The sequence below is a fragment of the Patiria miniata genome, unplaced genomic scaffold (genome assembly GCF_015706575.1).
Source record: "Patiria miniata isolate m_02_andy unplaced genomic scaffold, ASM1570657v1 HiC_scaffold_1, whole genome shotgun sequence".
In the NCBI taxonomy this organism is placed as follows: Eukaryota; Metazoa; Echinodermata; class Asteroidea; order Valvatida; family Asterinidae; genus Patiria; species Patiria miniata.
The window spans coordinates 1521392-1546356 of NW_024037047.1; the positions used below are offsets into that span (position 1 = coordinate 1521392).

At 42.0% G+C, this 24965-nt stretch overlaps 1 protein-coding gene and 1 long non-coding RNA gene across 2 annotated transcripts; both read right to left on the reverse strand.

Annotated features, from left to right (window-relative positions):
• Positions 1-17665: 17665 nt before the first annotated feature.
• On the reverse strand, positions 17666-18632 carry LOC119736174. Its single transcript, XM_038210234.1, has one exon. It carries the CDS (start codon positions 18620-18622, stop codon positions 17687-17689), a length of 936 nt encoding a protein of 311 aa, XP_038066162.1. The 5' UTR covers positions 18623-18632; the 3' UTR covers positions 17666-17686.
• Positions 18633-22505: 3873 nt separating this feature from the next.
• LOC119736261 lies at positions 22506-23563 on the reverse strand. Its single transcript, XR_005272304.1, has 4 exons — positions 23366-23563; positions 23103-23168; positions 22841-22904; positions 22506-22586 (listed from the first exon to the last, which is right to left on the reverse strand). It is a non-coding gene; the product is annotated as an uncharacterized LOC119736261 (long non-coding RNA).
• Between the last annotated feature and the right edge of the window lie 1402 nt (positions 23564-24965).

Sequence of the window (24965 nt, forward strand, 5' to 3'; positions counted from 1 at the left end):
TACCACTACCGCCAGAGGCCATTATTGGCGACCTCGTAAGTCTTGAACTGTATGAGAAGACTTTAGCTAACGGAAAGAATGATGCAAATTTGCGACGTATTTTGCTGTATGTGTAACAAGCCTGTGCCCAACTCTCAACTCTCCCTGGAGGTAGTACGACGTGCAATAATATATTTTTTTTCAGCTCGATACCACGTGAAATATTAGACTGTACCGAGAAAATCCATCGATACCATTCTGGCCATAGTGCATAGAGCAGACACGTAAAATGCGCGGGTTATTTGATTCAAACTGTGTTTGTAGTGTTCCAAGATTAAGGAGATCCCAACAAAAGTCATCTAGTTGAAAAGGTCACCGCTTTATTTGCCATATTTTTTTCCGTGCATTCGTTCGGATGTAAAGGGCCACTGACAGACTTCTGTCAAGTCTAATGACGTAGTTGCGCTATGAATAATGCTACAATATTATTAAAGGGGAATTCCTAGACCAAACGATGACATTTATATATATAACGACCTCATGACGATTGCAAAACATGTCCTTCTGTATAAAATCTGATATATCTGTGTTTCAAACAGTGAATTAAACCGTTTGCATTATTATACTAACTACTAGCGGCGCCATGGTGGCACAACCTCAGGCGCAGATCCAGGGGGGGGGGGGCCTGCTCTGACACCAACATATAAATAAATAAATAAATAAATATGGCAATTATAGTAATAACAATTACCAATATGTCCTCCTGTCCGCAACACTCGGACACAGAGGCGTAGCCAGCGGGGGTATAAGTAATTGCACACGCTTGTGTGATAGTGTGCATGACTGTGGAATATCAGCCCCCGCCTCTCCCCAGCCCTCCTCCCCTCCCGCCTCTCCCCAGCCCACCTCCACGCTTTTCGATTTTACGGAGACTAGTTGCAAACTTTTCAGCGCTGATTTGCTGATAAAAAGAATCTGACGGGTTTGACCCCCCTGCAAACATCCCCTGATCCTCACCTTAGCCCATATGACTACACGTAACCTAACACAAATGGTGGTAGGCAAACTGTGCTTTTCGCTGCATCTTGTATGCACGCCTTTAAGTTTGCATTCCACTAAACTTGACTTTCTCGAAATTTTAAAACAGCAACTAAATGATTGTCCCGATAATTGCTGGATTGAACCTGTTTGTCATACTAAATCTCCTATGTAGGAATATCAACACGGAACGTAAGTGTTGTGCCGCAATCATCACTGCACAGGGAATTTACCTGTGTCATGCCTAATTGCCTATTGTATATGTAGCATATATCGATCACAATACTAAAGGGGTTATTCACTCTGAGTAATAGAATTACAAGTAGCATGTTGCCTGGCAGTCGCAGTACAATAGCTGTACACAAATAACGAATGCTTGTGAGACTAACTGCTTGATGTGATGGATGAACTGTTCCAGTCCACAAAGCGAAGCCAAGTGGCATGGAACATTTCATTTATCATCGAATTTTTTTTTCCATTGCACGAAGGTGAAACATTCGTTATATATTGTATTCAACGTTTAAAAACAACAATCCTCGTCATCTGATTGGTCGGAGCCGTCAAAAGTGTGACCGTGCAATGGAAGTTTTAGTTACCCAGGAATGGAAATTCTAATATTTTTTTGGCCGTGCAGCGTCACTGTACGTGCGTTGGGACGAGTGAAACACGACCAACGTCCCATCAATCAAATGTTGATGATATGTTTAGGTGTTGTATAGATCTCTATAACAGCCAGTATATTCAAGTATCCGAACACAAGGTCAGCACACACGGCGTTTGAGATTTAAGATTTATCATCATATCTCCCTCATGCGTTACAGGTATCTTAGTGGGTATTCAGTGTTAATTTGGTTCAGTTAAAATGTATGAATGAACATTCGGTTTACTCAGGCCTATCACAGCGATACAAAACCGTTCCCCTCTGACTCGCCTGATTTCATGTTGAAGTCAAATAGACCTATCTTTAAGGACATACTCTGTCACTGTCAGTCATTACCAACCGCATACACACAAAGGTTCGCTAATGCATTTCCCAGCAAAACAAAGGCATTGCCGTCTAAGATGGCTGATACGCATAAGGTCTAATGTCGAGAATCTTGTAAATTAAGCATTGTTCAGAGCAAACAAACATATGGCAAATTAAAGTGTGTGGGGAAACGGTGCACTGCAAAAAAAGTAAAGTCCAAGTTCGCAGCAGTGATATGACCACTGGTGTCAAAGATGCACACCAATGGTCTTATAGTGTTTTAAACGCAACAAAATACAATCCCAATCAATTTTCATGGAGCACAAGCAACACATTCTGAAAAAAAAATATACCTGTTTTACTGAATAGAAAGTTCGTTCGTTTCAAGGGCATAACTACAAACAAAATCACCTGCACACCTTTATCAACTAAAAATGTATGTTAAACATGGAGAGAGGGCGCGCCACATAACTAGTGGTTACCACCACTGACAAAGCATCAACCGGATGTTTCCTTACTACTGAACAAAACGAACAACCTCGTTTTTCGAGAAATAACCGAAGAAATACAACATGTATTAAATTAAGATTTCTTCCAGTTATTTGTGATAATGTATAATAACTGAAGGAAATTTCATGGGAAACCGTCATTGATAAATAATAACAGGACCTTAACAAAATACCGTTGGTGTTAAATTTACCCTGTAGTTTTTGTAGTGTTGAACCACCCTTACTTCAACCCAAGGATTTGATGTTGTAATACGAATCGAAATTAGGATAGTATACTTTGAATAGAATGGCATCCGATAGGTTTATTCACGTCTTACGATGGGAATTGTAAGCGAAAATAATATCCCATTTCTGTCCACCTTTTAAACACCACTTTTTACAATCTAAGAAAGTATTTAAAACTTAAATTTTACACCTTTTTTACAATCCAAGAAAGTATTTTGAAAATATAATTTTACACCTGTTTTTACAATCCAAGAAAGTATTTAAAAATATATAATTGTCGCATCATTCTGTGTAAGTAGCACTTTCGCATTCTATCAGCTAACATTTTATTTGATTTCAAAGGTAAGCTTTCTCATTGATGTCCCCGTTTTTGGCAGACGATTGCGCTACACATCTAAAATAAGCTTATTAGTTGCGTTTTATTCAAGTTAAATTGAGTTGTTGTTTCGAAAGACTTAAATGCCTGTGATTGGTATTTCTGAAATTTCTCATTGCTAACTAAGCGTTTACAATAGTGCAGTTTCAGGTATATTATACAGTATCCTAAAACCCAAAAAAATAAGTAAATATCATACGAACCAGTCAAGGTAATCCCCGTATAGCCGGTGCTAGCAAGCCAGCCAGCTCGCCAGCTAGCCAGCCAGCCATCCATTCTCAAGCCGGCCACCTGGGGCGCCTGCCTGCCAGCTAGCAAATCTGCCTAAAGCCGGTCAGCCAGCCAACCAGTCAGCCAGCCAACCCAACTCCGACCGGCCAGCCGGCCAGCTAGCCAGCTAGCCAGCCGGTCAGCCAGCCAGTCAGCCGGCAAACCGGCCAGCCGGCCAGCTAACCAGCTAGCCAGCCGGGGAGCCAGCCAGTCAGCCGGCCAGCCGGCCAGCCGGCCAGCCGGCCAGCTAGCCGGGGAGCCAGCCGGTCAGCCAGCCAGTCAGCCAGCCAGCCCACCTCCAACCGGCCAGCCGGTCAGCCAGCCAGGTAGCCAGCCAGCGATGCATACAAAGAGGACAGTAGGCTGGCCGATATGTATAGCCTATTACATAAAAATTCATGGTCAGATTTGACCCGGAATCTTGGTTATGCTTGGCCTGGTTATTTTTCCAGGGTCCAAATGACACTTCTGCCAAGGCTGCAGGGTCAAAATATCTTGGACAAGTATCCACAAAAGTGTCGTTTTGACCCATCAAAGTGTCATTATTTGACCATGTAGTGTTAGTACAAATAGAACCCGGATAATTCCGACTCAAACTGACCAGGTATTTTTTAAGTGTGGGACCAGTTCGATTTATAACAATCAGGTGATTTGAACTTTCGATGCATATAGGACCTGGGATTTGTGGTTTCTCAGACTTGTTGAGCAATCTGAGGTGGTTCCTGGCCACTTCCTACTGAATTATTGGATTTTTTTTTTAAATTATAAGGATTTTGATTTCATTTGTTAAAAAATTATTTCTTAATTACAAGTTTATATTATACTTCAAAGTGAGAACCATGTGTTTCGTCTGCATAGAGAGCCAGTTAGCAAACCAACCAGCCAACCAGTCAAACCGCCAGACAGCCAGCCGTTCAGACAGCAAGCCAGTCCGGATAAATCCGGTATCTATTTAGCCTAATATTTTTTTCGGGGTCAATATTACACTTTGGCCAAGGCCACGGGGTCAGAAAGAGCCGGAAAATGATCCACAGAAGTGTCGTTTTGACCCGGAAAGTGTAAAATTTTTACCATGTACATGCATTAGTTAAAAAGAACCCGGAGGCATTCACTACGTACACTACACATTGCTACAATATCCTGACATAGATACGTCGTGTCCGATTAGTGAGCTCATACTCCGCCGGTTTAAATACAGAACCTGCACTCGGCTGTCAGTCCCCGCCCACTGCAGAGGTCCATTCCCACTTGTTTCCCCGCCAGCAATTTTCTCCAGGTTAGCCATCATTTGACTTTTGACGCAAAACACCCTGCCTCGCACGAAATGCTCCGAGGGGCATGTAAGTCTCTCGGCTTTGGCAAGAATATTTTGGGCGACTGCTGAAATATTTTCATTTATTTTTACGCATGACATTGTCACCATGTACATATTACAAAAAAACGTTAAATTACACAGAAAAAAAATACCCCACAATTTACGAAACAGAAATGCATTAACAATTGCGAAAAACTTCCCCCAAAATGTGCCATACTTCGCTTGCACCGCCCCTTCTTTTACGGCATATTTGTAGTAAAAGTGAACATCCGAAGGTCCTTCCCCAAAGAGATCATTGACAGAGTCCACCTCTGTGTATATGTTCGTGCCTGAGGGAGCCATCACTTCGAAGACTCCCATTGCCCTGGTGATGTCTCTCCAAGCGTCAATCACTCGTCTGGTTGCATATCTGAGCTCTTTGCGTGCTTGTCTTTCTTCAGAGATTATTATGTTGGCGCGCTCTGTTATTTTCTTGCAATGACACGAGAAGATGCGAAAAGCTATTATGACAGCAAGGTCACCAATAGTAGCGAGGATAGCACTCACACCTGCTGAAAGGTGAGAGTTGACGAACTGTCCAGTTGTAATGTGTTCCATGTAGACGATGAAGATAATAAGCCATGCTAGCAATCCAACGATACTTCCAAAAACCTGTTCGATAAATCCACACATTATGAAATGGAGCTAACGCGTTGAACTCAATTGCATGATATCCACCCACCTGAAAGGTGCGTGGTACATGTATGATCTGACCTGCACAACCACACAGAACATAATGACATTCACTAAATATAGGCATCTGACCTTAAGGTTGTTTGCCAGTAAATATGCCCAGAATTGTCAACGCGGTCCAACTCAAGGTTTGCATGCCCTAACATTTTCTGCTATTAGAACATTTTGTGGGTCATCAACTTGAGAGTTTTTGAAAAAGGCTGGAAGCCGTGCACAGGACTACGAGCTCGTATTTGTGTGAACTATGGATGAAATTGGGCGTTAACATTGCTCTATTTTGTAATAGAGTTGAGGATTATTTTTTTTATGAAGATGGGCTTCAGGAATACCATTCGGCGACAGCTTACACGAATTTGTCGTATAATGACGAATATTCTGTACCCGGTGACTAAAGAGGGTGACCAAACTCTTAAATTTAACGGTAAATGACTAAATTGATTTGTTAAAAGCATATGATATTTTACTTAGACGAAATTGAATGATAAAGTTGGTGAATTTGAATACAAAATATTTTAAGATAGTCGGGAAAACCTATAGTGTAACAAGTCCCCTATTCATTTATTATTCCTATTGAAATTTAACTTTTGACAAAAAAAATAAAAAATGGTCCGAAAATGTAACAGCTCGTAAGAAAAGAAAACTCTGAATCGTGTGGAGAGATGGGGGAGAGGGATGATGAAGATCAAGGGGGATAAGGGAATAAATGAGTTTGAGTGTAAAAGGGAAAGAATGGGTAGGGAGGAAAGAATGATGCAGGGGGAACAAAGGAGAGTACAAATGAATAATGCAAAAAATAAATCGACCAGAAAATGAAAGATGAAAAAAGCTTTAATTGATGTTCCCAAACAGACAGAGAATGATGATTATCTCTTCTGATTTTTGAAAGTGATGGTAATTATCACTAGGGTCTATGGCAATTTATGTACCGATCTGCAAGCATAAACTGGACTGCCTGTTAGACGCCGATTGGCCAATACGCCTTGAGGCAACCGACTCACCATCTTTGATCTTTAAATCATATTCTGTATTGTTTTTAGTAGTGTAACATTTCCCCTATTCATTCATTATTCCTTTGGAAGTTTGATGTTTGACGAATTTTTTTTTAAAACGGTCAGAATATGTAACCGTCGGTTCAACCACCTCAACTCTGAAGAAAAAAAATCTAATACCAACTTTCCTTAAAAATAATCTTGCTTCCTGCGCGTGAATGAAGGGTTACCAAAAATGGAAGACTCACAAATCGCCAAAAAGTTAAAATTCCAAAAATTATAGCGGCCTGGTATTTCAGCCTTAAATGACAGAGAAACAAGAAACCATTATGCAGGGGAAACACAGGGTTGGGTGGAGAAACACAAAGGATAGGGAGGGCAGAGAGTGTTGACGAAGATCAAAGGGGTATTAGGGCAACAAATGAGTTGAGTGTAATAGGAAAAGGATGGGTATAGGAAGGCAGGAATGATGCAAGGGGAACAAAAAAGTGTAGAAATGCGGTATAATTAGTGTGAATGGGGAAGAGAGGGTTATAATAGGGAAGGGGGCACAAGTAGATAGGAAACTGGGTAAGACATATATTTTCTTTGTGGCAGTATGCGTTTCTCCGCGTGCACCTGTATGTGGTGGCACTACCAAAATATCAAAACGAACAAAATAAAATGCATTTCAATTAGTCGGTACAAACTTTATAGCATGTATTATAAGACACATAAATTCAATGTTTGGATACAATGTTTGGATACGAAAATGTCATGATAAACCTTTTGTATTTTGTATTGTTATAAATGATTGCCAGTGCAAATTTGACAATTTCAGCCAATATAATTCCCGTTGAATTTCCTGTATCTGCGCAGTACCGTGTGTATATAGAGCTCAAGCATTATATGATGAATTTTAGTGGATGTATCTCATTCGTTGTTTTTTTTAGAATGTACATCTGATTACAATCAAGTGTTACAAACTGAAAAATGAAATACTACTGTTCTACGAAGTTATTCAATATACAAGACATCATCTGTTGAAACTTAAAATGCACTTTCCAATATAATTATTTTCTTTACAATAATTTTTTTAAAAGTTTTGAAAAGCACGTTCCGATAGATTTATTTTCTTTGAAATAACTGTTCAATGTTAACCGTTAAATGACTACTTCTAATTGTGTTCATAGACTATTCACTGTTTGCTCGATTTAACGTTTTTAATGTGAGTTTGCGTTAATGTGATTGCGTTTTACAGCGAAAAACAGGGCGAGTGCAAAACATGTACTGCTCTAAAAAAAGAAAATTTAATTTCCATTTTTGAATAAGCAAACTACAGGATCAGTCACAAAAAGCGGAACCCAAACCCCCAAAATTATATTTCATATTTAAAAAAAAATATGTAGCACCAAACATAACAATGACTGGAAAGCCAAATTCATAAACTACTTTTAGATTTAAAAAAAAGCTGAAATTGCCCCTTCCGTTCAAAGAATATCACCATTAAACACAATGAGTTTCTTTTGTCCAAATATGCGATTTCAAGAATTCTCGTCACAACAAACACCACCAATTATAAAATCTCACATTAAAAGTAAAAAATATTGAATACTTTTAAGGGTTTGGGTTTAGCTTTTTTATTACCCTGTCGCTCTATTTATTAATTATATTGCATTCCCACCTCAGTGATTGCACGCAAACCCATTGGAATTCATTCCTGAATCATTTGGGGTCACAAACAAATTCCGTTTTATACATTTTTGCTCAAAGCCATTTCATGTAACAGTCTTAGTGATCAAGACCATCAATCGTGGCTGGAATTGAGTCTATCACCATCTTCCATCACGCTAATTCTGTCGTGTATACCACGCGGTTCTTAGCAAGCTGCTTCCTGTATATCCTAACGATGGAGTGATCGTACAACGCTAGTCTCTCTCCAGACGCGAACATGCACATCCCCTGAATGCCCAGCCAGGGTTTGACAAACAGCCGCAGGAAATTGCCCTTGTTGTCATACTGCAGGATCTCCATCTGCCCGTTGACTTTAGTATCACTGACGATGAACACATGCGAATTGTCTACAAGAACATTGACTGGATTTACAGGTGAGTTTTTTACGTGAAGAAAAACCGTTTCTTTTTTTTTGCCATTGACCCTTTTGCGTTTTATCGGGCTTCCGTGGTCACCGCTATGCGCAAATATCTCTCCCTCAGAACCCCCAGCTAGTATTTTAGGGGAGAACTTTAACTCATACGATCGCTTTGAGCAACCATTCGAGCCTAAGGTGAAAACAGTGACAGTGTAGTTGCTGTTGTCTCCTGCATACACGTCGCCGTTTGCATCTACAGCGAGGTCAGTGAGCTCATGCGATATCATGGTTAAGGCGACACTCTCACTACAAGTAGCAGGCTCTGCGTCTGGGACGGAATCAGTAGTTGTTGCCTGCTTGAGACTCTTAGTCTTTCTCAGAGTTTTTTCTTCCGACAACGAACACAACAACTTTTCACTGAAAGGTTTGAAACTCACGCTGGTGACGTCTCCGTTTTTGGCGCCCAGAAGAAGACCGTCAGGGTGGGTTACAATGGTGACGTAGTTTTCAGGAGAAGCTTTCAGCTTGGTCACGTGATCCAGGCGAGTGAGGTCGGGTGAGAATGTATGCAAACCGTTGTCATCCAGAACCGCGAGATACGAGGTGTTAAAACTTGCGACACTCTTCAGGGACGAAAATTTACCTCCAAAGTTGTTTCCCTTGGGGCCCAAGTAGGATTCGAGCGTCCATTCGTCTTGGTTTCCTGCGTTGTATAAAACAGAAACGAATAAAATAAAACAATATCATAATTACTTAAAGGAAAGATACAACATTTGCAAACCTCAAAAAACGAAATGATCATATTATCACAAAATACCTTGCTGGATTGTTATTAACAATCCATTCGTTAAAGGAATGACAGACTAAAGCATCCTGTAACATCGTGGTTCCTGGTGTGCTGACATTTACAAGAACGCTGGTTGGCCGACCAGCGTTGGAGAAAACTGGCGTTTTTGAAAAACGGATCCAAATTATCCATTTTTACATACCTGTGAAGGGGTACAGGCTAGCCAGAATGATTCTCTGAACTTTCTATTCCCAAAAATCTATAAATTGCTGTGTTTCATCTTAAGTGGGGTCAGGGAACCGGACTACAGGAACAAAATTGGTTTTCTTTGTTTTTCCAGCAACTACCAGCCCAAAACGTGAAACAAGTCAGTTTAACAAGTCATTTATTACCGAACAAATTGCATCGAGCAATGTTGTATATTCCCTTTAACAGAAATTTGTGGGGGATATCGGGTTGGAAGAGCGGCTCCTCGCCTTCCACCGCTGTGACTGTGGTTTGGTTCCGGTCCTGGTATATGTGTGGATTGGGCTTTCAGTCTCTGTCCTCGAAATATTGTTCTGCTTTTTTTTCCATTCCAACTTCGCCAACTGTAACTTTTTCACGTTGTCATCTCTTTGTCATCTCCACCGGAGACTCCTGGGCTTCCCAATTATAAAGTGGGTTAAGCAGTAATGAATTAAAAAAAAAGTAAAACTGCCCAAGCAAAACCAACCATTTTGAAGGGATGTGATTCCTACTCACCGGATAAAATCGATGGTCCCTCAAGGTGTACATCTTCTTTAAAGAATGTTCTTTTTACTCTATCACGCTTCCAGCATATCAGAAAAACGATAACTATTAAGACCACGGTGACGGCCACTAAAACACCGACGATCAGCCCCACGTAACTCTCATCTGTAAAGGTGATTTAAACATTTCAATATTAGAGGCAGGAACATTAACAAGATATAACATGTTAAGCTGATAAAACCTGCGTGAGCTGTTCTAAAAGGAGCCATCCTGTATTCCTCTTTGCTCCTGACTGGCCGACTGACTGACTGACTGACTGACTGGACAGACCGACCGACGGACCGACCGACCGACTGACCGACCGGCCGACCGACCAACCGACTGACCGACCGACTGACTGACTGACCGACTGACCGATTGACTGACTGACCGACTGACTCCCCGAGTGATCGATTCCCCATCAACTGACCGACTGACTGACTGACTGACTCCCCTGAATGAGACTGGCTATCTATTTTACTGCTTTGCTGCTGCTTGTTTTATGTCATTATGCATCTTTCTTTTTTTCTTCAGGGAACTTAATGGAATAAAGTAACCTAACTGCGTAATCATTATTTTGTCTTGTTAATGACTTTTTTGAGAGAGAGAGATATTTTAAGGGGGAATTAGTTTAATGATATGGTAGTTTAATGTTTGTAATATAAAGTTTTAATGTATTTTAATGTTTTTGTGCACGAAAACCACTACACTTTCTATTGCATACAATTGTATATAAATAGCAATAAACCAAATATATATATATGATGCATGTCAGTGTTGTAGGAATCGAGCCCGAGGACTCGGACTCGAGTCAGGCTCGAGTCACATTTTTCGTGACTCGGACTCCACTCGAGTCACACTAGTTGTTGGTGACTACAACACTGATCCATACCTCAACACGCTGTGCGAAAGCCGAGAGCGGATATTTTTTTTCATTTTCCATAACGTTACCACCAAAGATTATTCCACAATTTTTCCACGTCGTAAATCCATTGACTGGAATGTTTTATGCTCATAAACAAGCACACTTTTAAAACATTTTGTTAGAAAACATCAATAGTCAGGGTGCACCATTAAACAACTAACATTTCCTGATCTATAGCTGTTGTTATTTTTTTTATTATTATTTTTCTGGTTTATTACAAATCCAATGTCTTGCAGCCTTGCGGCTGAAATACATGGTTACACAAATGAAATATCAACATGTAAGGGACAGTAAATACATTTAAAAATGGGCACAATATGACATATTAACTTGAACATTAAAGTTAGAAATGTAACCAAAACGTAATAAAAATTGGCACCAGAAAATCTGGCGATAATGAATTACTCAGTGAAACCACTCTGAAACATACTGTACAGGTTAAATTGGCCAGTATTACTGAGAATTTAAAACGTTGATGAAGGAAGGGGTGGGGCTTTTTTTAAAACGATGAGTTTTTGTCTAAAGAGTAGTAATGCTCTTAGAATTCCGTAGATTTCTACCATGGCTTTCAAATCTGGAAGGAGGGAATAAAGACTCGGTGCGAGGGTTGCACTGAATGTTTTTGCAAAGTTAAGACAATGATCTTCTCTCCTACGAGATAATGTATCTAGCTAATGGACAGAACTAATGTATCAAATCTGTCTTTAGATAAAACAAAAGTCAGGATAAGCGTTAGTTATGTAAATTAGGCCTACACACATGTCAGCTCCCATTACAATAAAAAAATGTATTGGCTGTAGCTTGGCTACACAGAAGTATTTTCATTCCTCAAATCCTGCTGGGTGAAACTGAAATAGTATCATGTGATTGCATTGATTAACCATTGACCAACTAAGATGTTCCGTTTCATACTGCAGATCCCTTCATAGGTAAATCAAAAGTTTGTTTTGATGAGAAACACTGCTGTTTACTGTTTGACACTTTTCGATACCGAATAAACCCACAGCCCTTTTCATTTATTGTTTATTTATGTACGCATTCTATGCATATCAAAAAAAATCTTGGGTAGTTCTGAAAGGAAATCTTTCTGATCGATTGTTATCAATGCATTCTTATTCTAATTATTATTATGCCAATGTTCACAACGGCACCTATAGCCCAATGTGAACTATACAATGTTTTACTTTCACAAAATTGAATTTTCACAAATTTGTTTTTGTTATTTAAGATGTTTCTGGTAACATCAGCATTTTGTTTCAAGGCTTGCTTTCGGAAACAAGTCCCTTACTTTTTTTTAATATCTTGTATTAATCATTATATTAACTTATTGACAGTGTGTTCCAGAAAAATTGTGGGCCTTGACACATCAGCGGTCATAGTTAAACAAATATTCGTGTGAAACTTTTTTGTGTGTGTGTTCTTATGCAGTTTTTGTTGTTTATTGCCTGAGGAAAAAAAATCTTGAATTGATTAAAACTTTAAAAAAAAATGACTAGAAACATAAAAGCTCCATAAAATCAAAGTGTACACTGTTTGCAGCATTAGCTGGTTCTAGTAAAATATTTGAGAGAGAGAGAGAACACGAACCTATATCACACATGAACACTTTTCACATGCAGTTTTTATTTACGTCATCTTTAGTGAGGGTAGCTCCGATCAGTGCAGGGCACTGCTTTCCATGGAGGCCCTCAATATGAGAAATATGAGACCCATTAAGTAGCACCTTTAAGGATTGACAAGGTGCTTGCAAACAAGAAGTAACTATGCAACTTGCAAACAAGAAGAAACTATGTGTTTATTTCACAACACATATATTTGTCATGTTCATAAATTAAATCTGTTTCTTGTAAATTAAACATTACCCCTTGAATATATGAAGTATGTTCTTGTTCGCATCTGAAATGTGTTCGTGGTTACAGGTTCGTGGTCTTCCTCTCTCCATTAATGCCGCAGAAAGTGTAAATTTTGATTTTATGAAGCTCTTAAGTTTCTAGTCATAACTGTCGTAGTCATCTTCTATGTTTTTCTCCAGTCAGTAAACAATATCGACAGTGTGAAAAAAAAATTAAAATCTTTTAGTCTCACATGAATATTTGCTTAGATATGGCCGCTGATTTGTCTGGGCCTGCTTTTTCAGGAACACACTGAACAAACAAACAAAATTCAAACATTTAATGAAATTATTTAAAAATAAAATTCAACAGACTTATTAACAGAAATGGGCAGAGTACTTAAATTTAACTTAAAATTTATGTGCGGAACAGCAACACGTAACTTCATAATTATTGGGTATTCTGTTAATTATAATATGAAAATCATTCACACAACAAATCATTTGGGTCGATTGTCTTTGACAACCTGGCAGTTAAAATATTAGTTAAAATCACGCTGATTATTTGACTTACCAATGTAGCTCATCCAGAAGCACAGACAGAGCAAAATGACCACAAATAACTTCATCATGGACATGTCAACAAGACAAACGAAGAACCCAAAGTCTTCTTTTTCTGCGTGCTTCGTATTTGCTCGAGGCAAACGAGGAAGTGATTTAGTTTACACACGTATTCTGCTAAGGACACTCACTGCTTCGAAAGTGAAACAAAAAGCGATTGAATGACTGTACGCATATTATTTCGAACGTTTTGAAGAAAAGGAAATTTCATGTAGAAAGGGAACTGGCGAACCTGCATTGTTTTACCTTGTAAATGATATGCACTCGAACTATACGAGCGTTTCGATAGTTATCAGGGTTCTGGGAAAACATTGATTCCTCACGACGTGAAGGATAGAGGGCGCTATGTGATCTGGCAAAGAAGGCTTGGGAAGGACAACCGGTTTTTGGTCGCTTCACATCCGTCGTTGTTGACGGCACGTGGACTGCGGCGTGATATCACGCAAGCTGACTTGATTTCACGGAGACTCGACGTGACGTGACGTGACGTGACTCGATGTGGCTTGACGTGACGGTACTTGACGTGACCGTGACGTGACTCGACCGTGACGTACAATAAAGTGACTTGAAGGGACAGAGGTGACTTTGCGTGACTGGACGTGACATGCACGACGTATCGTGACTTAACCTGACTCGACCTGACCTTAAACCAGGCCTGGAATGACTGGACGTGCATACTGCATGACTTATGGACCTAATGCCTTGCCCACACCTTTCCGATTGTACCGTTTCACAAGATCTTCGGGCCATCGTGCAGATGTGCGCGGTGAAACTTTGGACCGAACTGACCTTACACCAGGCGACCGGATGAAATCAAACATGTTTGATTTTGTTTGCATCCGATTGCATCGGACCTGATTTCACCGGATGTTTATGCTAACCAATCAGATACACAAAGGAGGTCACATGCTTGTCAGAATGTGACTGGTCATACCGTGACTGATCATCATGTATGCGGGTAACGGAGCGGTCTAACTGCAACGATGAACTACAGTCAAACCTGCCTTAGCGACCCACTGTACAGAAAGACCACCTGTCCGTTACGACCATTTAAAAGTCCCCCGCTGACAAATCCCATTACTTAAGTCCTGTATAGAAAGACCACCTGCTTAACGCGACCAGCGACCGCACATTTTGCTTCCGTATGAATGCTTAAGTCTGTACAGAACGACCGCAAGCCATGAAAAGCGACCACAAAATGCCCACTTGTTTCTGTACAATGGTTGATTCCTTACTCAAAAGAAAAAGCAAGAGCCACATAAACCACTTCAGAGGATTAGTAACTCAACCACAGGATTTCCAGGACATTTTCAAGCTTAATCTGGGTCTGTGGTCCATCAACAATGCCCCTATTGTCAGTGCAGCAGCTTGGATAGCTGAGCTCCATTCAACAAAATGCACTAGGCATGTGCATGACTTGTGACCTATCAGTATCAGTCTCGTCCACTCACATACTTTTGTTATCATTAAAATAAATTAAATTAAAATTCGTTTACATGTTTTCTGAAAAACAAAAACACACAACATACTCAAGTATTTTTGTTGTCAAGTTTATTAATCAACTTTATTTTTAAATCGTGAAAAAAAGATTTAACTGTTTTTGTGCTCTTGATCGACATTTGAGCTTTTCAGCAATTTTGCTAACATGTGCATTTTGCACATTGTGTTTACACAACATCGCTTAGATTACATCTGCCCTGTCATTTATAAAGCGAGTTTGTTCCAATATTGCTTTTGAAAAAGAAAGAATATGGCTCCAAATTCTTCAAGCCCGAATCCTGAAAGGAATTATTGAAATTAGCTTTCACTTCAAATGAAAATGGAGGTCATAACTTAAGTTGATCGTGTGATCGTTGACAATCTCGGAAAGAGAAACTTCCCCTTCGTTGTAGGACTACTTTTACTTGTGGTTGTGCAGGTATTGCTGCTCCAGTACAGCTGATTCTCACATAATATTAACATAAAATAATAAACTCTTTTTGAAATCATTCACATTTATGACTTTTTATTTCGGGGGGCACGTGCCTCCCCCCCCCCTGGAAAACCTAGTGCCCCCCGAGTGCCCCCCCCCCCCCCCATCAAATGCTGGTGCCCCCCTTTCCTCTGCAAAATTCTGCGCGTTGTTAAAATCATTACCTCAAAAATAGCAATTTCTTGAGATATCTTCAGATCGAATTTAGCATCAAATGTGGCACCATTTTGCATCTAGCCCATCCTCCGTATGCGAAAATTTTCCAAAGACCCCTCCCCCAGGACGGCGATCCGTATCCACCTAAGTGCCCCCCCCCCCTCAAATGCTGGTGCCCCCCCCCTGTGCCCCCCCCCCAGACTGAAAAGTCTGGTGACGCCACTGCTTTCAGTTAGCGGCGTAGCCAGGATTGTCATCCTGGGGGAGGGGGGGGGGGTGAGTGGGGAGGGGGCTGGATGTTACAGATTGGGGCGTCCAATTGTATCCGTGCTGAAAAGTAGACAGGTTTATTTTCCCTGACACTGAACCTTCGTCTTTCAATAGGGGCGCTGTTCAAAACCAAATTCATGGTCATCGTCACACAATGTATAGGCATCGTTATAATGCACGGGACGCTAAAGTTAAAATCCAATTTTGAAAGAAAAAGAAATAGTCGCCAAAATTATAAAAATAAGACACCTTATTTTAAACCCGATAATCATGTTTTTCTTATTTTCTCCGATCATATTGCCAAATGTGCACTGGAAAAGACTGGGGGCGGATTTTTATGAGAGACGCCCCTCCCCCTCCCCTAGCTACACCGCTGCTTCAGGATTTTAAGGTTTTTTTAATTCAACCAATCTATTTTTGAATAAAACTATTTTGAAATTTAGAAAGGCCCTAAATTACAAAAGTAGCTACACAAAAGCTGCTACCCTTGATTATTTGCATCGTCACCAAGAGTGCAATATGTCCTTGTTTGCATTGTTATCTTAGACGCTCCATAGCAACCGCCTCAAGTTGTGCATCATCGTCGGTCTGATTTCGAAAAAACAGCTCCGGGTTAGGCCAAAAAAAAAGGCTCGCGCGTCGCCGTAGCCATGCGCGTCGGCAAAATGAAAAAGTTTTTTTTTTCAATAAAAGATGATGTCTCAAAACCGCCAAACTAACTGGTTTGACTGGAATCCTGCTGCTGCACAATTGTTACGTGTTTTTAGATGGGGTTATGATCGAGAAGAAGCTTTATGTGGCCTATCTGGACTCCCATATATTTGCACTTGGTTTAGTTGGGCACCATTTGCAGTCATCAGCCGACATTTGAAGCAAAAAAAAACGGGAGGGGGGAAGCCGCGTCGCCTCACCACTTTTTGGGCAAGCTCCATACCAGAAACCGGAGACTTTTTTGTTGGCCTTATTTGCAGGGTCACCGAGCGTGCAATATGTCCTTGTTTGCACTGTCACCTTAGGTGCTCCATAGCAACCGCACATTGTTGTGCTTCACCGTCGGTCTGATTGCGAAAGCACACTTGGAAAAGTCCCTACTTAACATAATTAGACTGGTGATGTGCATGTGCGGCAGTTGAAGAGGAAACGTGGTGTCAGCTAGGTTGTCCCTTAATCAGGAAGGGTTTTCCTTCAGTTGTACACTTGGAAACCATGATATTATCATACTGCCTTTAGTCAATAATAGAAGCCTATTAACCTAGTCATGCTGTTTCCAAAGCACATACAAAAATCACATTTAATTCATTTCTAATACCTATTTTAAGTCTTTTCACGGCATCTGATTTTCACAAGAGACCTTATTTTTTTTTTTTTTTTTTTTTTAGAAAATCGCCCAAGCAAGACTATACAAGCCACTCTTGGCAAAGGGCTAGGAAGAAGAAAACTATCCTGAAAAGAAAAATTATAATCAGGGAAGTTGGAGGTAGGAATTGATAATTCTCTTAAAGGAGAATAGATCATTGAATGGAAGGAAACAGCATAGGCAAGGACTTACAATAAGTTACCGAACTTTGGACAAAAACTACTAGTTTAGCTCTTTAATTGACCTACAACCCGGCACGGATAGAGAGTATGGGTGAAAGGAAGCAGACAGCCCATTTTTCATGACACTCTGTGTAATAACGTCTACAACGGTCGGTCGGTCGTTTATAATTATTTGCTGGCGGGTCGCTCGGTCGTCGATCTGTCGCCTTCGGACAGTCAGTCAGTCCGTTAGTCAATTAAATTTAAAGGCTCACAGACAACACTGGGCTTTTCATGGTAGGGACCACTCAGAACAAGAATAGACGTCAAATGACTTCACACCTACGAAGACAAAGGCATCTGGTTATCCAGATTCCACCAACAGAACCAACTCGTGCACTGGTCTGGCATACGTCTTTCCAGTTGATGGCAAACGGACATTCACCTTTCGAACCAATCCATCATCTCCAGGACTGACACCGTCAACAATACCCAGAGGCCACTGGTTTCTCCTGATGTCTTTATCTCTCAACAACACTACGTCCCCAACTGCAATGTTTCTCTCCGGGTTGATCCATTTACGCCTGTGCTGAAGACTCTGGAGGTAACGGAGCCTCCATTGTTTCCAAAACCGGTCGGCGAGAACTTGAACCATCTTCCACTGAGCCCTGTACATGTTGGAAGCGGAGTCTTCGACGATCACTTCATCGATACTTCCATGTTTCTGAGTCAGCAACATTGATGGGGTGAGGAAGGAAGTATCCTCTGGGTCGGAGGTCAACGGGACGAGAGGTCGAGCGTTGACTATGGCCATGACCTCTGTCATAAAAGTGACTAGTGTCTCGTGAGTAAGACTTTGATGTTTGGTTTCGAGCAGGATGCCGTTGAGAATCTTTTTGGTCACGCCGATCAGTCTTTCCCAAACTCCTCCCATATGAGGGGCATGGGGAGGATTCAGTTTCCATTGTGTGTCATTCTTCTCAAGGTAAGACTGAAAGAGCTTGTCGTTCATCACTCCTACAAAATTTGATCCTTGATCAGACCAAAACACTTCGACTTTGCCTCGCAAGGCTATGAAGCGTCGCAGGGCGTTAATGCATGATGAAGTGCTCATTTCCTCAATGACTTCGATGTGGACAGCTCTGGACGTGAGACATGAGAATATCATTCCCCATCTTTTGCTTTGAGCAGTCCCGCCTCGGGTTCTTCTGCTGACCACCTCCCAAGGCCCAAAACAGTCTATGCCAACCTGAGTGAAGGGAGGGCCGGGTTTGAGACGTTCTTCCGGGAGATCTGCCATGCGCTGTGATGCCAACTTCCCTCTAGCCTTCGACAAACAACACAGTGGTGAATGACCGAGGACACCAATCTCTTGCAGCCTGTTATCCAGAAACCAGCCTCGCGCAAAGAACTCTCTGTTAACTGCCTACCAGGATGGCCAACACTGTGATAGTGTCGGACAAGAAGCCTAGCAATGTGACTCTTTCCAGGAATCAGTACCGGATGCTTCAATACCACTGGAAGGGAAGACTTCCTTAGGCGTCCACCAACGCAGATCAGCCCATCTTGGTTGAGCATTGGCGACAAGTCTAGGAGTGGACTGCCACGTGGTAAGGGTGTACCTTCTCGCAGGCAGATGAGTTCCTGATGATAGAACTGCTCTTGTACCATCCGCACCATCATTGTCTGGACATCACGTTTGAGTTTTACATCTTTGACATGACTCTGGGTTTGCTCATTCCTTGTGCTGAAGGACCTGGCCACGTGAACAAGCAGGCTGAAAGCTCTGATCAAGCTGGTCCACGTTGAAAACCTGTTGGCCCGTGAGACAAGATTTGCTGGTTCCAATTTGGTTTTAGTTACCTGGATTTTCACCTCGCGCCTTATTTCGATGTCGTCTTCAGGGTTTACCAGGGGGAACTCTGATGACGTGACCTCCGTTGATACCGGCACCTGTTGTTGTGGACCTTCAAGCCACGAGGAGTGCTTTAAGCTCTGTGTAGCAATCGGACGTGTGCCACAGTCAGCAGGGTTCTTGCCTGTGGGCACATACATCCATTGGCAAGGCCTAGAGAAGTTGAGAACCTTATGAACTCGATTTGCGACGTATGTGTGGAACCGTCTGGTAGTATTGTTCAGATACCCAAGAACAATCTTGCTGTCTGTGTGATACTTCACACCTGAAGGCTGAATATCCATCTCCCTGCATATCACTTTGCTGATTTCCGTCGCCAGGACTGCAGCACAAAGCTCGAGTCTAGGAACAGTATGGCCTGCTTTAGGAGCCAGCTTTGATTTGCCGAAGACAAATCCCGACCTGGGTTCCTCTGCTCCTACCAAGTATGCAACCGCAGCAACCGCCACCTCAGAAGCATCACAGTAGATGTGCAGCACTCCATTCTCAGGGTGAGCTGGGTAGGTACGGGGAACTGACAGGTACTGCAGCTCAGCTAACCCAGACTTCCAAGACTCCCAGACTACTCTATATTCATCTGGAAGGCTATCATCCCAACCAGCGTTGTGTGCAGTCATATCCCTGAACAAGACTCTTGCCTGTATCATGACTGGTGCGAGAAAACCAAGAGGATCGAACACCCCGTTGATGGTTGACAGAACACCCCGTCTCGTGTAGGGCCTTTCCTCCAGGTCCGTTTGAAACCTAAAGGTGTCATCACATATGTTCCACAGAACGCCCAAACTTCTCTGTGTGGGTACACCGTCGCTGAGCGTGAGGTTCCTTATGTCTTTCTGGACTTCCTCTGGCTCGAATGCATCGAGGACTTCTTGGGAGTTGGAAGCAATTTTGTGTAAACGAACACCAGCCTTCTCCATCAACATGGACCTGGTGCGCTTGATAAGCGAGATGGCTGTGTCACTGTCATCACATGACGCAAGTCCGTCATCCACGTAAAATTCATTGTTGATGAATTCTCGGACATCAGGTTCGGCATCTTTAGCCAGATCTCTCAAACCATACGTAGCTACCGCTGGTGAGGGTGTGTTGCCAAACACATGTTTACGCATACGGAACTCGATGAGAGGTTTGTTGAAATCATTGTTCTTGTGCCAGAAGAAGCGAAGAAAGTTCCGGTGTCTCTCCGACACAGAGAAACAGAAGAACATTGATTCAATGTCTCCACAAACTGCTACACGTCCCCGACGGAACCTCATGAGGACGCCCACCAAGTCATTGGTGAGGTCAGGACCCTTCAACAGTACCTTGTTGAGAGAGTGGCCTAGGAACTCGGCTGAAGAATCAAAGACACCCCTGATCTTGTCTTTCTTTTTGGGGTGGTACACGCCGAAGAAAGGTAAGTACCAACACTCTTCGTCTGGTTGAAGAGGAGGCGCAACTTCCGCGTGGCCATGAGAAATCACCCCTTCCATGAATGTCAGCATGTGCTCCCTCTTGGTGGGATCCCTCTCCATGCCTTTTCGAAGAATTTGGGCACGTTTGAAGGCTTGCTGTCTGTTATTAGGCAGTCGGTCTCTTGGCTGCTTGAGGGGTAATGGTGCTGTCCACTGTCCATCTTCCAGGCCTCCTTCCCTCTTCATCAGATCTACAAACTGCTGCTCTTGGATGGACAGGCTAACACCATCGGAGTCATTGTCAAATAGATGCTTCACTTGAAACTCATTCGGACACGGCTCACGAGTCACACTTGACGTTTGCCTTGCACTCACGTGCAGAATGCTGCGGCATGCAGCATTTGAAGCAGAGATGATGATTCCTCAGAATGGCCCTCTTCTGTGGTTGGTTTTTGGAAAGAAAGGATCGGCATTTCACGATGGAGTGAGCGGTCTTATGGATGGGACAGTGCTCTCCTCCGGCATTAGGTTGCTTGACGTTCCCAACTTCAGTAACCCTTACACTGACAGTCCTCTTGGTGGCATCGTGTTGCTTGGGGTCGTGAGGCGTTGTAAGGCTGGGATCATTACGTACTTTCGCCTGGTAACTCACAAATTCGCTGAACACCTTGAATGGTGGGAAAGTCACTTGGTGTTTGTCTTTGTAACGAGCGCCCTCCATCAGCCATTTCTCCTGAAGGTTGTACGGCAGCTTCTCCACTAAGGGGCGTAACCCTCTGCCAGAGTCGAGGTGTAGCAATCCTGGGCAGTTGTCCATGTCCTTGACATACTCAATGTCCATGAGTAAGTGGCTGTATTCAAGGAGCTTGGCACTGTCCCGATGAGAGATCTTTGGAAAGCCTTCGATTCGCTGTTGCAGATCTTGCTCGACGACCTCTGGGGTGCCGTACTTCCGATCTAACAGGTTCCACATCCTGCTGAGACCTACATCCGGGCGGTCGACATGGATCGAATGGATCGGTGTTACCAACTTGCAAGAATCTTTTCCTAGCCACTTGAGCATCAAGTCCATTTCTTGCGAGGGCTTTACTTTGATTTCTGCTGTAGCCTGTTTGAAAGATGCTTTCCAAGATTTGTAAGCACCTGGTTCGTCATTAAACATTCTTAAACCACTAGTTACTAACTTTTTTTTCATTAACATGTTGCTCACCTCAGATATTACCTTTATTGAATCAAGATGCTGGGGTGAGGGGGCAGTAAGGGAATCATTAACCTGTGTATGTCCTTGACAATCTACAGTTTTACTTGCATTTTTACAAGAGGACAAGTACTGTTCTACTCGTTCTTTGTAGCCTCCGCTGGGAAGATTCAGGTCATCGCTTTTCCTTGAGGATCCGCATACGTCTTGTCCGGTCTCGAGAACCGCAGCCTCCACTTCCGCCATAGCAGCATCCCTTTCTGCGTTGAGTAGAAGGAGGGCAGCTTCCTGTGTCGCATTCTGTTTTCTAAGCTCGGCCTCCTTGCGAGCAAACTCCAACCTCACCTTGGCCGCCTCAGCCTTGGCGCGGGCCTTCAGTGAAGCAGAGTTACAGGATGATAGTGCACTGGCACTGGACCGTTTTGAAATCAGGCTGGGGGCTTTATCCTGTGGGGCTGAGTGAGAGTTTCCATTTTCAGATAACAATGGCATTTCCAAAGAGTTTTCCTCTTTGAAGTCCGGTTGGCTTGGCTTTTCGGACTTGATTGACATGATGAATTCTGAAGTCCTCCAGGAGACACGTTGAGTCGATGACTGGGTGACGTAAGTCTTTTTACTATACTGGCCTCGAAGCAAAACGAGAAAGCCCCTATCCAGTAGTTTAACCACACGGCATTAAGAAGTAAACTGGAAGACACTTGAGTTGAAATTACTCATCTTTAATCCAGAACTACTCCCTTGCCTAGATACGGTAAAACTGTAAGAAAAATACAAAAAACTTGTATCGGTTATGCATGTCTACATGGTACATGTACATATATGTGAAAAAGTAAGCATTCAATAAAGACCTAACACAGTTTAAGAAAAAGACAGATACATCCTCATGTGATCGTACAAAACATTCAAATACATCGGGAATCCAAAATAGTGAGAAATTCCGTGAAACCAAAATAATTACAGGTATGTGTACATGAAATGAAAAGCTACCATGTCCAGTCAACAAAAACTTACAGACTTGTGGATTTCCAATCTTCCTGGAAAATCAGAAGCTCTATGGATGTGTCATGTAATCACGCTGTAAAAACAATCCATAAATGTAGGCCCTTAAACAATGTGTGTGCAGTTGAGATGATTATAACAACGCATTATACAATACACAGTACATTATACAATACACAATATAGAGCATGTCAAGGGTCGCACAAGAATATAACCAAAGTTAGGCTTCTAACGATAATTTAAACATTGACAAACTTCAAAGGTTAACACTCACAAGGTTTAGAAAACCTAGCATACTCTTCCACGACGTCTGTCCAAACTGCAGAATAATGTGTAACTCCTGCAACAAGTAATAAAAGGGGACTCTAAATAATCATAACACGAAGCCTAACAACGATACATGTAGAGAATCTACGAGACATAACATGGCTTATACAAGAAAAGAAGCTTAAATTTATCCCACAAGAATTCCACAATTTAAGCACCCAAATCATCTACTCTAATTATCTGAGAGCAAAACAAATGATGTCAACTTACATAAGGACATGTGGATGCAGAACAAAAGGCAAGAAACTCTAAGAACACTCATAATTTAGACGTTCTATTTACATAGTTGTCGAGACTGCGCGAACATGAAAAACACAGCCCCGCTGCCACAAGGTTCAGACAGACAGGCGCATGCGCGATGCCCTTCTAAGCATGAGTATGGCACGCCTGTGTATGGAAGGCATACACAACAAAAAAGGCGTACAGCACAATCTTCTACTGGGAATCAGGCCAGCGTGTTAGTATGGGATCAGCTATCCAGTCTAATAATGATCAGCAAACTGCAACGGTAGACCGATCAAGGTACAAAGTTTCTACGTGTGTTCGTAATTCTGGGTAGTGTGCTGAAATTAAAGGTCAGCTTATAAAATGGGGATACTATTATTGTCCGTTGACATGTAACTTAGGGTGTTCTTTGATAGTGGTATATAACCTCACCGTACTTCTACTACACGTATCGTAGAACAAGGAACCGTTGCCTACACGCAGTCAACCAGGCTAAACTAGTCATGGCATACCTCCGACGATTATTTCAATGTATGTACAAACTTTATGTATTGTCTATGCCAGATAGTTATGTTGCCTTGTTTGTATATGCCATTTCATAAGATTTCAACCGAAGAAATACGTGTTGATTTTATACATGTTGTGCTTATTTGTGTGTATTTCAATCGCTCGTACCCACCGCTCTGGAAACAGGGCGCAAGGAAGGGCTGATGAGCTGCACAAAATCTTGTGAAGGAAGTGACCTATGACCTTCATATAAAGCATCTGGCTGCAGCTGTTAAAGACCGCAGTTAGACAATGCGCGCAAATGCTATCCGAAAACCTCCCATAGAAATGCACACATTCCATAACGGAAGTGATTTCTTTGTCATTGCGGACACTGTGGAACAATTTTGAGCATCGCATAATGCAATCATTGACCCTTCGGGAATTCGAAACGGAGCCTGTGCAAATGACGGAAATCACAAATTTACAACACAGTTAAGTTTTTCCTACATTATAACGCTTTTCAACAAAAACAAAAGCATTTATGCAGAGTAATGAATCAGTCCTAACGGCCGTTTAAAACCTTGCAGGGTCGTGGTCGTAATGACTTCAGGTCACAGGTTACGCAAAATCTATCCAATCAGAGCCTGAATTCATCAGCCATTTCCATGCATTGTCCTGTTCGAGCGAAGTGTTTCAACTGAGCACAGTTACATGACGAACGCATGCGCTAACTTCACCGTTCCTAAAAAGGGAAATGATTAAAGTCATAATAAACTTTCCACTAACGAAAATAGTACTGTTTTGCTTTTGATCAGCAAAAAAATCATTCAGTTGGGCCACGAACTTTGGAGACATTGCGATCGAAAGACGGTGCTTTAACTATTTTGGAGTTCCAGATAATGATGACACTCCGTGCTACTTTCGAGGTTATTTCTCTAATAACAATACAAACGTTATTTACCATTGAATGAAACATCACATGAAAAAAACACCCCAAGTGCAGGTCTTGCCGGATACACTTCGAATGTAGGAACAGGAAGCTAGCAATGAATCCTAAATACGTTAGGAGGTTTTCATCAAGCAAAACCTATGCAGG

Excerpts from the sequence above, each read along its gene's own strand:
- LOC119736174 (XM_038210234.1), bottom strand. The coding sequence starts at position 18,622 with ATGGCAGATCTCCCGGAAGAACGTCTCAAACCCGGCCCTCCCTTCACT.